At 35.6% G+C, this 16,444-nt stretch overlaps 2 protein-coding genes across 2 annotated transcripts; both read left to right on the top strand.

Annotated features, from left to right (window-relative positions):
* Positions 1–2,156: 2,156 nt before the first annotated feature.
* Idh (isocitrate dehydrogenase [NADP] cytoplasmic) lies at positions 2,157–6,023 on the top strand. Its single transcript, XM_077443489.1, has 2 exons — positions 2,157–2,314; positions 4,370–6,023. The coding sequence occupies exon 2, from the start codon at positions 4,376–4,378 to the stop codon at positions 5,621–5,623; it is 1,248 nt and encodes a 415-aa protein (XP_077299615.1). The 5' UTR covers positions 2,157–2,314; positions 4,370–4,375; the 3' UTR covers positions 5,624–6,023.
* A 1,700-nt stretch (positions 6,024–7,723) lies between these two features.
* Positions 7,724–16,138, top strand: LOC143919739 (uncharacterized). Its single transcript, XM_077442230.1, has 10 exons — positions 7,724–8,281; positions 9,963–10,166; positions 10,241–10,309; positions 10,385–10,540; positions 10,621–10,785; positions 11,247–11,387; positions 11,468–12,193; positions 12,677–13,023; positions 15,216–15,832; positions 16,039–16,138. Exons 1-9 carry the CDS (start codon positions 7,841–7,843, stop codon positions 15,826–15,828), a joined length of 2,862 nt encoding a protein of 953 aa, XP_077298356.1. The 5' UTR covers positions 7,724–7,840; the 3' UTR covers positions 15,829–15,832; positions 16,039–16,138.
* The last annotated feature ends 306 nt before the right edge of the window (positions 16,139–16,444 follow it).

The raw sequence follows: 16,444 nt of genomic DNA, 5'->3' as shown, positions 1-16,444 counted from the left end.
CAAATGTCTTGCTAATTTAAAAGTTATCTGTTTCCAATATAAATGTGCATATTTTATTACGATACATTATTCATAATTTTATCTCGTTTGCGTCGCTGCGCTGAAGAGGTTAGAAAAACAAGTAAACAGGTTTTGCCGTTTCTCAATGTTTGAAGAAATCAATGTCATGTCTATTCAAACGACAGTGCATTGCATGCATTCCTAAAATTATGTTTATTATTACTCTTACTATGCTAATTTTACATTACAATAGTGTGCAAAATTATGCAATACCCAACTAAGTATTTGTTTTATCGCATGGGATGTAATTAATTACACGACACAATCATTTCTGCGATTTACTATACTATATATACGTGAATAGCTAGTGCTGTGCAAAACGTGTCTCTTTTTAATATAAACAGTAAGCTAAATAATGCAGACCGTGTACATTTGATATAAAATATTAATTGAAAGGTATTATTTGAACTTCCATGTCATAATTTTGATATCTACATATTTGCAGGAGAGATAACATTGTATTAAAACACTGTGATTAGACAGAACAAGTCGAAATAGTTGCATACACGAGCAAAGAAAATGGAATAGTATATTATATAATACAAACATATAAATGATTTTATTATGAACTAGTAAAAATGCCACGCAAGTTAAATTTTATAAAACAAACCTTGAAAATGTTGTCGCATTATATTTATATAATTGGACATGAAATAAAATGAAATTTAATCAATTTATGGAATTAATTGAAATTGAAATTTGTAATTACGGGATAAATGTACGTCCCGAAAGACCCTTTCAAAGCACCAAAATGTACATAGATTTAAAGCCGAAATAATCCCGGTTTTACTGTTAGGTCTATTCCAGATAAAACGGGGGAGATATGTACATACATATGTATATTGTTCCTTATTGTTGGGTTAATCTATAGGTCTACATTTAATGTAGTATAATTTTGTATATATTAATTTACTTTAAAAAAGCTGAAATTTATAAGGGAAATAAAAAGTAAAAGTATTTTTTTTATATGTGCTGACCCTGGTCAGGACCAGTTGTCTCTAAACGGGGGCTTTGTTACACTATATGCAATTGAAACAAATTTAAGAATCTTTTTATTGAATTTGCGCGAATATACTTGAGATAACGACGCGGGGATATACGGTGCATGCGAGCCCTTAATCGGCGGGGTCTTCGGGAGAATCACCAAATATTAAAATAAAATAAAAAGTTATAAATAGACTTTGGCGTTGGCTAGGTGCTCGTCTAATAACAATAGAACTCTCTATTACTATATAAAGCAAGAGAGAAAAAAAACATGGTTGACAAATAGTAATTGACAATAGAGAACGATTTTTTTGTACATAAAGCATCGTTCGAACACAACCCTTTAGTTATAAATAAAAAAAATAGGAAAATCAATTCACACACATCGAAAATAGTCAAAAGCATGTATTAAAAATCTGACTTGGCCAACTTGCAATATTAACACGAAGATGTTTTGAAAATTTCTTAAAAATATGTGATTTCAGAATTTTTAAATTAAAAAAGAATGGGGGGGGAGCCTGTAGTAAATTTTGCATGCGGGCAAAATTTTTCTACATATAGTTTCGCCACTGACCTGACAAGGTTATACAAGTGTTTGTATTTTTATAATATCTATTATAATAAGTAAGTACAGCATACTTATATAATTCGTAAAAAAAATCAGTTTTGTAAAAAATTGTATTTTTCTTCGACCACATTTATTTGCTTCTTCCGGGTGCCTTGCATCCACTGCCCCCCTAAATTGGCTGGCCCTGATCCTAGTAAGGCTATAATTAATTTGATACGAATTCACGGAAATTTATTTATTTTCCATAACGAATAAGTTTTTATCAATTGTAATAATCAAAACTTCAAATTTGAAAATAATGTTATGATTAACATTCTACTAACTTAAAACCGATTGGTGTAAGGGCACTATTTGAATTCAAATGGAAAACAACTGCAGTGCATCATTTGACAAACAGGAGCACCACTGAGTGCACAAAATTATTCTCATTAAAAAATCTGAGCAATGAATAAACATACACCACCTAACAACTATAACGTTCCATTTATCTATAATATAATCCAAAGAGAAAAACTTGCGCAAATATTAAACGTGTGAATCGGTCACTTTAGTCATGGTCGTACAATTCGAACCTTGGAACCTGTCTAGTGTCTAACGCCAGTCACATCACTTGAGCTCGAACCCCCGCGTAGAGAGCATCGTCTGTCTCAACCGGCGACTTCTACATTTTATCTCTCTTTATCCTCACCAGATTTGGATCCCGTAAGTGAAAAATCATCTAATCTCGTCCAATTCGCTCCATCTGACAGTTAAATTTCGTCCTAATGACACCCGTGTGACACTTTCAGACCGGCCCTAAAAACCGCATACCGGTCAATATAACTGTTAATTCAAGCCCAATCACTTCACATCTATTCACAGACTACCAAACTGTGAAGATCGGACGATCGAAGGTGAAACCTCCACGTATTACTATCGACTGCGTTTGTTTAAGTGTCGACCTTTGCACCACGTCGAACCACGTATTTTTATGCAAAAAATGTGACCTCACAGTGACAATAAATTGATTGAATTACATAAGGTATTTTCATGTAAAAACTCTCCTATAGAATATTGATCGATTATTGTCTATTTCATTTATTTTTTAATATTCATATTAATTTCAAATTTTATATTGATTCATTTATTATCAACTAGAATATTCAGTCCGTGGTGAAAAATCAGATGGTAAATTTAGAAAAAATCAGATAGTAAATTTTTAAAATTTACAGAAATACAATCCCTCGCCAGAATGTTAGGGACATCTGTTTTTCGGCTTTTGCTCTTATTAGCTCTTAATTTTGCTCTTAACCAGCAGCGTGGACTAGTAGTTAGCATATATGCTTTCGAACATAGTGGTCACGGGTTCGAGTCCCACTGGTTGCTGTTGACCTAACCTTGGTTTGTGACTCTAGGTCGATAAATCGGTAGATAAATATATTGCTATCAGTCAGTAGTGAACAAATATACAAGGATTCCATTTTTATTGACAAATACAGCACTTCCCCTAGTATAAATTTTAATTTAGGTTAGCATATAATGCTTTGAACAGAGTGGTTACAGGTTCAAATCCTACTAGTCTCTGCTGGCCAGACCTTGGATTTGTGACTTTAGGTCGATCGTTTCCTATCAGAGTCTACTAATTTATCTGATTTTCATTGAAACGGTTCCAACAAATTGGCAACCTTTACCCATTTCTCACAATTTTCGAGTTTTCAGCATCTCTAATTTCACTGATTCGTGTAAATATGCTGCAAATTTGTCGATAAATGTATCGAAAATTTGACGACTCATATTTTAAAAAAATGTACCGAAAATATAAGTTTATCAAAAATTTATCCAAAAATGTTTGTATGATGCTGTGCTAAAATTATTCTAAAAAATTATATATCGATGTTTGTAATTAGCCAGGAAGGCGCATTGGGATTTACCTGTTAGGCCTTCTTGTTATATATATGTATGTATGTAAAAATAAAATGAAATTTACTAGTAGTGTGGACTAACGTATATGCTTTCGAACATAGTGGTCACGGGTTCGAGTCCCACTGGTTGTTGCCGGCCAGATCTTGGTTTGTGACTTCAGGTGAACCTACCTGCTTGTGATAATATACTAGTAAATGTAGAAGTTCTGAAATATGCGTGGTGTCCTTAACACTCTGGCCAGGGACCATAGGTATGGTATAAATATACAACGATTGCTCGTTGAATAGTATAGGAAAAGTAGTTTTGTCTAATGAAACGAACTCACACTGTTAATACTTTACTGTCTATAGCTTTTGTTAGTGTGAGTGAAGGGCAAGGGTCTTTTGTGATAAGAATGGATTGTAGAAAATAAGATTTACTCTTATACACCAATGCTACTAAGAATGCTAGATTTAGAAATGATACATATATACGTACATATGTATATACAAAACATGTTTTCGAATGGGATATTAAGATGGTAATGAACCAATGTGCCAATTTTTGGTCTATGACTTTAAAATAATAATAATAAATAGTCTACTGGGAAATTTCTGGCTTCCCGATTGCCTTTCCCGCCTCAATGTATATAAAATTCTATTTCAAGGTTTAAAATCCTTTCAAATCAACTCTTTATTATGATTTTGAAATCTATTAAATATAAGTCTGATGGAACTTTCACTTATTGAATGAATCAACGAGGGGTCAAAAGTTTGGTAGTCGACACTTTGTATTCAAATTAATCTCTCACGTATCGTATGCTAAAGAGACCGTTTCCTGCCCCATTGTTTAAATAATTCATTCCTTTTATTCCAGGTCGCCATGTCAAAGATCGCAGCCGGACCCGTTGTCGACATCCTCGGTGATGAGATGACCAGGATCATATGGGATCTCATCAAGGACAAGTTGATCTTGCCCTTCCTCGACATCGAATTGCACACGTACGATCTTGGTATGGAGTACCGGGACAAAACCGACGATCAAGTGACGATCGACTGTGCAAACGCCATTAAAAAGTACAACGTTGGAATCAAATGCGCTACCATTACTCCCGACGAGAAGCGCGTGGAGGAATTCAAACTGAAAAAAATGTGGAAGTCGCCAAACGGCACCATCAGAAACATCTTGGGAGGTACTGTATTCAGGGAGGCAATCATTTGCAAGAACATCCCTCGGCTCGTCACCGGCTGGGAGAAGCCTATCATAATCGGTCGTCACGCTCACGCCGATCAGTACAAAGCCACCGATTTCGTCGTGCCCGGAGCTGGAACACTCGAATTGAAGTGGACCCCTGCTGCTGGTTCCAGCGAAACGCCGATGAACTTCGTTGTACATGAGTATGCTGGTGCCGGAGTAGCATTGGCCATGTACAACACAGACGAGTCCATCGTAGACTTTGCCCACTCGTCGTTCAAATACGCCTTGGGTAGAAAGTATCCATTGTACCTCAGCACCAAAAATACAATCCTCAAGAAGTATGATGGACGTTTCAAAGACATCTTCCAAGAAATCTATGATAATCAATACAAACCAAAATTCGAAGCTGCTGGAATATGGTACGAGCATAGACTCATTGATGATATGGTCGCATATGCTATGAAATCCGAAGGTGGATTCGTCTGGGCTTGTAAAAATTACGACGGTGATGTCCAATCCGATTCTGTAGCTCAAGGATACGGGTCTCTCGGTATGATGACGTCTGTTCTCATCTGCCCCGACGGTAAGACTGTAGAAGCTGAAGCAGCTCACGGAACTGTCACCCGTCACTACCGATTCTATCAGCAAGGAAAGGAGACATCCACCAATCCCATTGCTTCCATCTTTGCTTGGACCAGAGGACTCTTGCATCGCGCCAAGCTCGACAGTAACAAAGCTTTGCAAAACTTTGCTGAAACTTTGGAAGCTGTTTGCGTCGATACTATCGAATCTGGTTCGATGACGAAAGATTTGGCCATTTGCATCAAAGGAATGAACAACGTGCAAAGATCCGACTATTTGGAGACATTCGCCTTCATGGATAAATTGGCTGAAAACTTACGAGAGAAATTGGCACTGAAGAGTAATTTATAATTTATTTAACACGATGATATATATATTTGGGATAAATTTTGGTCAACAACTTTGATTACTTTTTTATGAAAATAAAGTATTTTTTATTTTAAACTGTTTTTTAATTGTTTACACAAATTGTCTCTATCATTAACACTTGAAGTAAATATTATCGCATATATTAATTCATGTAAATATTTATATTTTTAGGCACATTTAATTTAAGAAATAGAAATTTATTGCAGTGTTCATCAATTTTATCAGCATAACAATATAGATAACATGACGTATATGGTAGTTCTTATCTACCTATTTGTACAAGTAATGTTATTTCGCATGTATTTTGAGGTCATCTTGACTCACTATGGGCTGTAAACACATGTATGTTGTGTTTTTAATAAAATTTCATTCAAAGGCTGTCAACACGGAGTGTGTTATTAAATTATCCAAGCTTAATTTTATCGAATATCGAAATTCACAGTTTTCTTCTCGCTTAGCATACATACTACTCAAATTGATTCTTGCGTTCAAATGAATAACACAATGATTTAAAAAATAGACATAATTTATTATGTGAAAATATATTTAAATGTATATACATTTTATACAAATTTGAATACAGTAATAACCACAGGTACAGAAATATTGATCTGATAAAATAAATATAAAAAGTCGAGTTTCGGTCACCATCTGTAAGTATACTATTTAATACTTCAATAAAAAATAATCGAATTCTTAAAAAAGTTCTACAAAAATTAGTTAGTAATGTACAACTATTAGTAAATAGTTGTGCATTTCCAACACAGTCACCTCACTTGCCCTACCCTCATAGAATAAAATGAATGTATATTTTTTCGAGTTTATTTTAAAATCACTATACAGCATATATTTAGTAAGATGAAAGCATATATTTAGTTTGATATTTTTACTTTATTTATTTTTACAAACTCAAATGTATGAAATGTACCACCCAAAGTGTTTTTGAAATGTATCATTAAATAATATATCAAATGAACAAAACATTGTATTTATATTTAAAGATGCATAATTATGTAGGTTTGGTGATTATTCCGTAAAAAGCGATCTCATGCACGTCACTAAAATATCGGTCACGGAAAACTTCATCAATCGAAAGTAATCCACGCGAAATATTGTACTAACAAGAACTCGAGTGCCAGATATTCCGTAATTACGATTTTTGTGGCAACGTTTGTCGTGCGCGCGATCGGAATTTGTGCAATAATCCGTTTACCAATAATTATGTGATATATGTGTATATCACATAAAATTATTATATAATGGAATTGGAAAATATTTGTCGCAACGCATTGATTTTTGTATTACCGTTGATGCATTTAATATTCACGACTGAATTATTTTATAATTTTTATTATATTATTTTTTATTTATGTGTTTTTTCTAATTATCTTACTTAATTTATAACTAATTTGATTAATTTGAATATATTTATTATTATTAGTTTATTGTTGTTACATATAATCTAGGTTATTATTTTTATTATTATTAATATTATTATCTTACCACTATCACTGGTACTATTTTATTTTTAATGTTTGAATTTTTCTTTTTCTCTCGCCTATATGCGAACATTTTTAAAATGGTTTATCTTCTAATAATTATTTTTTGTTATCAATTTTGTAATTAATACAATTGTAAATTTTCCTAACAAAATAAATAACTTCACGGCTACAATTTTATATATGGAATCTCAATCCCATTTGAATTGGAATTGCGCATTGTTGATTTTATTCTAATATAAAAAGAATCAATTGGATTTCATTTGTAAAGAAGCATTCAAACAATCTCTTTTTATTAATTTCATTTCTTTATATTTCTAACGTATATGTTTGTTCTATATTATGCGTAATTTATTTCAACTTAGATATTTTTGAACAATCAGATTCTTGTTTAGAAATATTGTATTGTTTGTATAAATGAAACCAAGTAAACTTTTGCATGAGCATTATTTAACTCGGAGTTAAAAATGATACGGAAATAACGAAAGTGTTCATTTTGTATAAATTGTGCAATATTTGATGTAAAAATAACGTTAAAAGTAGACGCCAGAGTATGGCCGAAAAGAGTGGCGTCAGGGTGTGTGTTGTATTGGTGGTGCGGTTGTCGGTTGTCGTTTGTCGGTTGGTATAGCTTTGTCCAGAAGTCCGTTGGGATGTGGTCTCGTTCGGGAGCTGAAGAAGGAGGGGGCGCAGCCCCGTGATGGTGGCGCGCAGGTCGCCGGCTGCCGCGGGGGGCTCCCGCGCTCCGACTCACACCCTCGTCCACCCCCTCGCCCACACCCACACCCACCCCCACTCCCACTCCCATCCCCATCCCCATCCCCATCCCCATCCCCATCCCCACTCGCACATACACAACCCTCTGCACCAACAACACTTGCTCCACCACCAGCTGCTCCCCGCGGCTGCAACCTCCTCCTCCGCCCACATCCACATCCACAACCCCAACCCCAACCCCAACCCCAACCTCAACCTCAACCTCAACCTCAACCTCAACAACCTCAACAATCTCAACAACCTCAACAACCTCAACAACCTCAACCCCAACCCCAACCCCGCCGCGTCTGCGCATCCCCCCGCGCCCTCTTCTGAAGACGACTCCACGGGCTCCTGGCCGTTGCCGCCACCCGCCCACCACAACGTGAGTCTCCCACCATCTGATTCAAACGCTTATTGACATTTGAATTTCTTATTAAAACAAATGCATCCATGTTATTATTCGTTGCAGCGTTGGCCATAATAACAAATGTATATGAGCAAACATGAACGAAAATGCCCTTTCTATGTATTGAAAATATGTTTTATGTGCACGATTGAACTTTTTGAATTGAGCGTTGGATTTCATGATATTTGTATATCATGTTTGTGCATTGACCATCATATGGCATTTGTGCAATCAAACATGTATGAAAATTTTATTTTGTGTGCATTATCAATATTTCTAATGAAAATTCATAACATCAACATTGCAATGTATGCACAGTATAATTATATTCACACCTGGGTTGCCCTATCTTAAAATTGATAAATCGGAATAAATGAATTTATTTTGAATCTACATATACCAGGAAGGCCTAAAAGGTAACCCCAATGCGCCTTCCTGGCCAGAAATATTGTACAGATACAAGTATTATACAAATAAATACATATCAATTAACACACACAGAGACATCTGTGGTCAAATTTGTAAATTTGCAGCATTTTTAAACAATTCAGCGAAATTCCGTAAATATATATCAATTAACATTCACAGATATATTAATGATCAGATTTGTAAATCGGCAGCATTTTTATACAATTCAGCGAAATTCGAAACTGCTGAAAACTCGAGGTTTGTAAGAAAATGGGTAAGGTTGCCAATTTTTTGGGACCGTTTCAATGAAAATCAGATAAATTAGTAAACTCTGATAGGAAACGATTGACCTAGAGTCACAAATCCAAGGTCTGGCCAGCAGAGACCGGTAGGATTTGAACCTGTAAAAACTCTGTTCAAGGCATTGTATACTTACCATTAGTCTATTGATTAAAATTTATACTAGGGGAAGTGCTGTATTCGTCGATAAAAAATAGGATCCTTGTATATTTGTTCACTACTGACTGATATAGCAATATATTTATCTACCATTTATCCTTTGAATGCTCACCAACGCTGATTGGCGTTTTGCCAACAAGCCCATCAGCCTGAAATACGCCTATCGGCGTTGTTTTTTTTGAGTATGTAAAAAATAAACAAGAATATTACCCGCTAAGCCTTTCCAGGTAACATTGAAAAATAATTCATTGAACTGGGTCGTGTAATCTGTGTCAATGTTTATAAAGACTGGTTGATACCGGAATTTCTGAATTCATAACCATAGCAGAATTTCTCGATGGAAATCGTTAACTGCCGAGTATTTTAGATTGTGGCTTGGCATTTAGATTGTGAGCATTACATTTTAACAACAATGAAGAGGATGGAGCTGGTTTTGGAAAAATACATTCATTAAATAGGCATCTTCTGTTTATTTTATATTGTTGCAAGATATATTAGAGAGTCTAAATACACCTTTACAAAACTCGAAATCCTCAGCGATAGTTATCTAGGAAGGTGAAGGTTTTTATACCTGCTTTTTATTGGATTTCTAAACAATTCAAGTTGGAAATGCATGGGCTTTCAACAGAAAATACGTCAGCACTCAAAGGGTTCATTTGATTTTATGTATTATTTCAATCAAAATAGCTGGTATCTATCGCATGGCCAACTATTGTAAAACCAAAACTCACTTTTTGCTGGTTTTGTTTGCGATAATTACTATAGTTTCCTTATTGAATTTGATTTTCAGAGACTCGCCATAAACAGACAATTGGCTCTGAACACGCTGGCGGCCATGCACAGGAGGTTCAGTCTGCCGAGTATTATAAGTACCAATGGTAGACCGCTTGCGGAATTCAGAGCGAGTGCAAACAAATCCCTAGATATACTACGTCAGAACATTCAAGCGGCCGTCACGAAAGAGATCGACCAAGTTATCAAGAAATATTTAGAGGTATTGTATACCGCCGATTCGTTTTATAAATTGCAAATTAAACTTCAATTGAATCACATCGAAAATGCTTACAGAAATTTTTCGTCCCGGCTGTGAACAATATACGAACAAATTTAGGGGAAGAATCAGTGTCTGAAGAACAAGTATGAAATGGTTTTATGTTGTGAATTTTTTAGCACTATCTAGGAAGTCCGATTGTAATTTTGCAATGTTTTCAGTTGAGGGCTGTGTGTCGAGCGATGCTGGACGGAGCTCGTAATCTGTATGCGGCTCCTCCTCGACCTGTGCAAGCGAGACCGACCGCATCTCCTAGTGAACTTAGTGATTCGGAATCGAGCAATGGTGCTGATTCCAGATTTGGACGTCCTGGAAGTGTTAGTGTTTGTCACAGATATATTTCCACATTTCTATTATCGATGAATTTCTTTGTAATTTATGATGTTGTTCTTTATAGAGTCCATCTTATGGTAAGCGAAAGGAATCGGATACCGATTCCGATGTTGGAGTTGGGGCACGAAGAAAAAGACGCATTGAGAAAACGGCAGCTTATGCTCATAAATGGGATCCCGCTCGATTGACTCACGATACGTTGTTTATAATGGGCTCTATAGCTAATAAGGTAAGCTAAATCGTGTTCTTAATTGTGTTTGTGTAATGATGATGATTTACTTAACTGTGTTTTATAATGGGTACGATTTAACTGTAATTGAGAAAAATATTTTGTATCTTAAAAGTAATGTTTGTGCATTAAAATTTTGCATTATTTTCGGTGCATTAAACAATTTCGTATTGTGCATTGAATAAAATATTTTGGCAAGTGACCATTAAAAAATATTAAACGATCATTCGAAAAAATAAATTTTAGCATAGGATACAGTACAGTTCATTTGTAATTTTAATGCACATTTCATCCACTTTTTAAGTAGCAAATATTTTTTTCAATGATAAAAGTAAACTTTCTAATGCAATCACATTTTTTGTAATATATATAGAAATTTTTTTTAATGTACAAAACATTTTTTTAAATGCACATTTATTTTATAAAATGGACGTTTGAATTGTTCCCTTATATAATCGTAGGTACTTGGATTGGGTCAATCTCGAGGAAGATTATATAGTAAACATGCTGGACTGTTAAGATATCCTGCGGATTCTGCTGACAAGGAATGGATTGCTACTCAAAATTTGAAGACGACTGCTGGAGGAAGGACTTACATCATGGTATAATAAAACAGCTTGGATTTTTTTTGTTTCATATGAATTTATTTTAATCATTGTAACGGTTGTAATGATTTGTATAGGTTTTGGAAGATATTGAAGAGTTGATCGTCAGTGAAGATTATCGTCACAGTTCAACACTTCGACTAAGTGAATTGTCGTGCTTTCGTGCTCCGCCGTTCATGTTGAGAAAGATACAGACTTACTTAAGTCGACGGGGTGAAATTAGCGAAGATTACGCTTCTAGCACTCCGACTCCTACTCCACCACCCGTAGACGCACCGCTTGCATCTTGCTCGGAACCAGTCAGAGAGGAGAACGCAGACGATCGGTGTGTCTTTAATATAGCGTCTCAGGTAAAAGCCGAGGATGCGGAGGTGCAGTTGATGGGTGAAATCCACAAGCCAAAGACTGATATTGTTTGTGGCGATCGTCGCATTCAGTACAATCCGAATCAATGCAATCAAACTACCATATTAGAGAGCGTGAATAACAACTCTAGTTCGGTAGGTGGGAATTTCACGACCGTTGTCTCCAGTGGAATTTCCTCGTTAGATAATAGTTATTGGAAGTCGGCTGACGTTTCGAAGGATTCGTACGATTCTAGTATTAAAGTCGAACTGAATTCCGCCGCCGAGTTGATGGATGCCGACATTGAATTTCTAAGCAGTGATTTTTGTAGCTATGCCGACAGTGAAGCTGATGTCAAAAAGAGCTTCGATAAGTTGTCCGACGGTGGTGATACATTCCTTACAACTGGTAATACAACTTTATTACCAGAAAGGGTCGACACCTCTGACGCTCATTCGGTAAATATTTATACATAATAAAGGGTACTTATTGGTTATATGGGCGCATCCGAGCATCAAGTACACTAACTTAAACTAGTGCATACAAATACCCGGCAGGTATATGTCCGGGATACGCCTGATCTTTGTTTTTAATAACCACAATATCTCGCCAGCAGGGTATATGTCCGGGACTTGAACCCACAACCTCTACTGATATGCAATAGTTCTACCAGTGCACTACTCTGTGGCTATATGCATGTTCTGGTGATCTCTGCTGAGAAGATCTCTTAAAATGGATCTTTTGGTCAATCACTGGTCTCTTTTTTCTTTAAATGTTTGCGACACCTAGAGGCTATTTATGTAACTGCCGAGTGTTTATATCTGTTAGTGTAAGTTAGTGTATACTCAATGCTCAGATGCGCCTGTATAACCAATAAGTACCTAAAAAGGTTGCATATTCTAACAGTTTATATGGAGTATTAATTTATGATTATATTTTAGGTGACGATGAATCAGCAATTGACTGAAACTTTAATGCAGAAGTCTCCAGTTGTGACTTCTATAGTCGGAAATATAGCCGTTGGTTCGTTGCCGTCGGACGTCATTCATACTTACGTGTCTACCTCTACGAATCCATCTTTGATAACGTTGGCTGGGAATACAACTTTACACACTGCTTCCGGTTGTACGTTTTCGACTCCTCAACTGCCGACTTCGTTTTCACAGACGTTGCCGTCGTTTTCGCAAATATCTGCACCTCTGCAAGCGCAGATCATAACTCAAACGACACCAACGACTGTCACGTGGCAGGCTAATGTGGGGCAGCCGACTACTCGTACAGTGTATAGGTATTGCTAGTTTTTTTTTTAATTTAATTTTATGTATATTTCTTATAAACATATGTTTCAGTAAAATTATAACAGCAGTGAAATTATAATTTCACTAACGTTTCAGTGAAATCATAACCAGTTACATTATCACTGGGTATAGTTCAGTGAAATCATATGCAATTATATTTTCACTGGGTATAGTTCAGTGAAATCATATCCAATTACATATTCACTGGCCCCTGTTAGTGAAATTATAATTTTTGACAGATGATAGTGCATTGCTGACACGAATCGCGCCACTCCGCGTCCCCGCTCCTCTCTATCCCCACTCCGTTGCCGAACTCCCGCTCACATGCTCTCCCCGCAAACCTGCAACCCCACTCCATTCTCTCTCTCCTCATGGTCTACTATCTGTTTCGATTTGGATTTTTTTGATGCCGCTTATGTGGGACTGGATGTGGAAGCAAACGCATCATAATATCTTAACCCTTTGGCTGCTACGAGGTTTTTCAATGTCCAAGCGAAAAATGCTAACATTTGTAATTATTTTGAAAAAAAATAAATATAATATTTTTTTTTACATACTTACTTCGCCGAACACTCGTAATTTTTATAATACTTTATATACATTTTTAAGAAGCAGTCGTGGACTCGTGCTCTCTCTTTCTGTCTTGCTTTTACATGCGTGCGTGCGAAAGAGATACCTACATATATACACTAAATAAGTTTTGACGATTGTTTTCCGAGGCTTTATTCTTTTCAATAATCTATTTTTAGATATCGATGTATCCTTACAACATGCGATATATTCGAAACAGGTAGCGGTCTCTCTCTCTTTCTTTCTTGGTTTTAATTGTGTACGTGTGAGCGAGACACACAAGGATGCGAAGTTTCTAATAATCAAATAATTTTTCAACATGTATCATAAACATTTTGTATGCATTTCAGTTGCATTTGATTGATTGCATGAATTCGTGACGTCTCGTGACCTATATAATTGAAAGCGGATTTCTATTGTTTTTTGCCATTTATTTTAACTCTGCAAAATGATATCGGACAGTGAAAGTGATGAAAGCGAAATAATAGCTCCTCGCCGAGGAACTCGACAAATCAGCAGCTCTACTGATTCTGAAAATGAATTTATCGATAATAATCAATTCCCAAGTAATAACTCCTTATATGACATTGACAACGAACCCGAAATTTACTTTGATGATGAACCCGAAATTGAAGAGCTTTTATTTAAAAAAATGATAAATATTTATAAAGCTTGATTGAAAAATAAATATAAATACGTATATAAAAAAAATGTTTCGTGCCACTGATGCGCTGATGGCTCAAAGAAAGTATTGAAATACGACAATTAATGACGTCAACAACGATCGTCGTAGCAATCTTCGCCGATTTCAAAACAACGATTTATCGTTGTTGTAGCAGTCAAAGGGTTAAGCATCATAAACGCACTTATTTATTTAAGGTTAGGTTATGTTAGGTTAAGTTAGGGCTGGTTTTATTTTATTCATTTAACGTTATGTTAGGTTATGGTTGGTTTTATTTATTTAAGATCAGGTTGTTACATAGAGTTGGTAGTATGTCGTAATTCGAATTATAAATTCACTGACATTGATAAGTAAATTTGTAATTCTATTGTTATATCTGTACTCACTGCTCGAGTCAGTGAAATTATTATCTCACCAGTGAAATTATAATCCAACTAGTGAAATTATAACCTCACTAGTGAAATTATCATCTAACTAGTGAATATATAGTTTCACTACTGAAATTATTATTTTACTAGTGAAATTATTATTTTACTAGTGAAATTATTATTTGACTGACAATAACAGTTTCACTGTAACATGCAAAACAAAACCGTTCGTTGTGTATATGTGTAATTTGTTTTTGATTGGCTGTCACCAAATTTGTCTCTGATTGGCTGTGATCAAATTTGTTTCTGGTTGGCTGTTGTTGAATATTCAAATAAATTTAATGAAAAGAAGAATGTTCACTATTAGTTAAGCCATTTTTAAGCGGTTAATATTATGTACAAGTAGAGATTGAAGCCGAATGCAATTGCTAGTTAACGTATGAAATTCCTTTCTGTCCCCTCCAGAACACAGCCCGAAGATTATTGCAAAATTATGTTCAAGATTCAATGCATTATTGAAAATTTGTGCATAAATCGGAGATGACCGTTTGTTATTTTTCAGTTTGACGACAAATTCATCGAAAGCCAGCTCGACGATGCCACCAGGCACGGCGATAGTTGGTCTCGCCAATCGTGCGACAATCACCGGAAACATCCTAACGAACGCGGGTGGCTTCATAAACCTCACACCGAAGAGCTTCTCGACGGGGAACATCCTTCACAACGCCATAGTGTCGAGGAATATGGTGAACCGCGGCCTCACAAACAGAATAGACTTGACGAAGTCGGTGCAGAACTCGATGAATCCGACGTGTTCGAAGCCGTCTTTAATCCTACCGGGCGTTTCGACGTTCTCTCGAAGCCTGTCCGTTTCCCTGCCGACGTCCAAGATTGATTTGACCGATGACGCTTCGATTACCACCACCAAAGCCATGATCGACAATACGTGTAATTCGTCGGCGATGTTGAAGCAAGTGCTGACGTTGGGCAGCGCCGGGGTGAACAAGACGTTTCTGACACCTCCGACTCAAAAGATCACCTCGGTCAAGCCGTCGACCGGTGCTTCGAGCACTCTGAGTGCCTCGCACGCTACACTCACGGCTCTGTTGTCCGGCATTGATCCGTCGCATCCCGACAAGAAGAACACTTTTGTCATATCGAAAGGAGATAAATAAATATGTATACTTATTCGTGTCAATATGATTACACTTTTTTTTAAAAAATATATTTAAAAAAAATTAAAGTTGACAAACAAGACGCGACTTAGTCAATTAAATGTACTAGATAAAAAAAGTGAAGACTTGCTGTCTTCAAAAAAAAATTATTATTTTTTTAAACGAAATGAAAAGTATTTATTGCTTTATTTTTACTTATACACGAATAAGTTTTCTTTTAATGATTATTATTTTATTATGATATTTTGTAGTACAATTATTGTGTTCACGTTTATGAATCGTATCTAATAAGACTGTTGAATGTCGACGCACAATCTCAATGTTTATTTATTTAGTATTTATAGTTGTTGAATAATTGCACTGTTGTTGATTGTTTCCCATTGATCATTAATATCAGTTGTTGATTTTATTATTCGTATTGTTTTCTCATTCGTTGACGCTTTTTCGTTATTACATGTATGCATGTATGTACGATATTTTTTCGATTTGTTATGTCGATTCATTGGACTTTTTGACAAATCACAAGTTTCGATGTTGATTTTTCCTATTTATAGTACAAAAAATAGTGCCATTCATATGTGAATTTTTGTTAGTTTTAATTAATTAATATTTATTT

This window comes from Arctopsyche grandis, chromosome 12, assembly GCF_051622035.1.
Source record: "Arctopsyche grandis isolate Sample6627 chromosome 12, ASM5162203v2, whole genome shotgun sequence".
Taxonomy (NCBI): Eukaryota; Metazoa; Arthropoda; class Insecta; order Trichoptera; family Hydropsychidae; genus Arctopsyche; species Arctopsyche grandis.
Note: the sequence above shows the minus strand (reverse complement) of the source record. Positions and strands in the feature narration are given on the sequence as shown.

Bases quoted from the DNA above. Each gene is read 5' to 3' on its own strand.
- Idh (XM_077443489.1), top strand. From the start codon at position 4,376: ATGTCAAAGATCGCAGCCGGACCCGTTGTCGACATCCTCGGTGATGAG.
- LOC143919739 (XM_077442230.1), top strand. From the start codon at position 7,841: ATGGTGGCGCGCAGGTCGCCGGCTGCCGCGGGGGGCTCCCGCGCTCCG. The intron at 10,310-10,384 runs GTATGAAATGGT...CAATGTTTTCAG, and splicing joins AATCAGTGTCTGAAGAACAA to TTGAGGGCTGTGTGTCGAGC. The intron at 12,194-12,676 runs GTAAATATTTAT...ATTATATTTTAG, and splicing joins ACACCTCTGACGCTCATTCG to GTGACGATGAATCAGCAATT.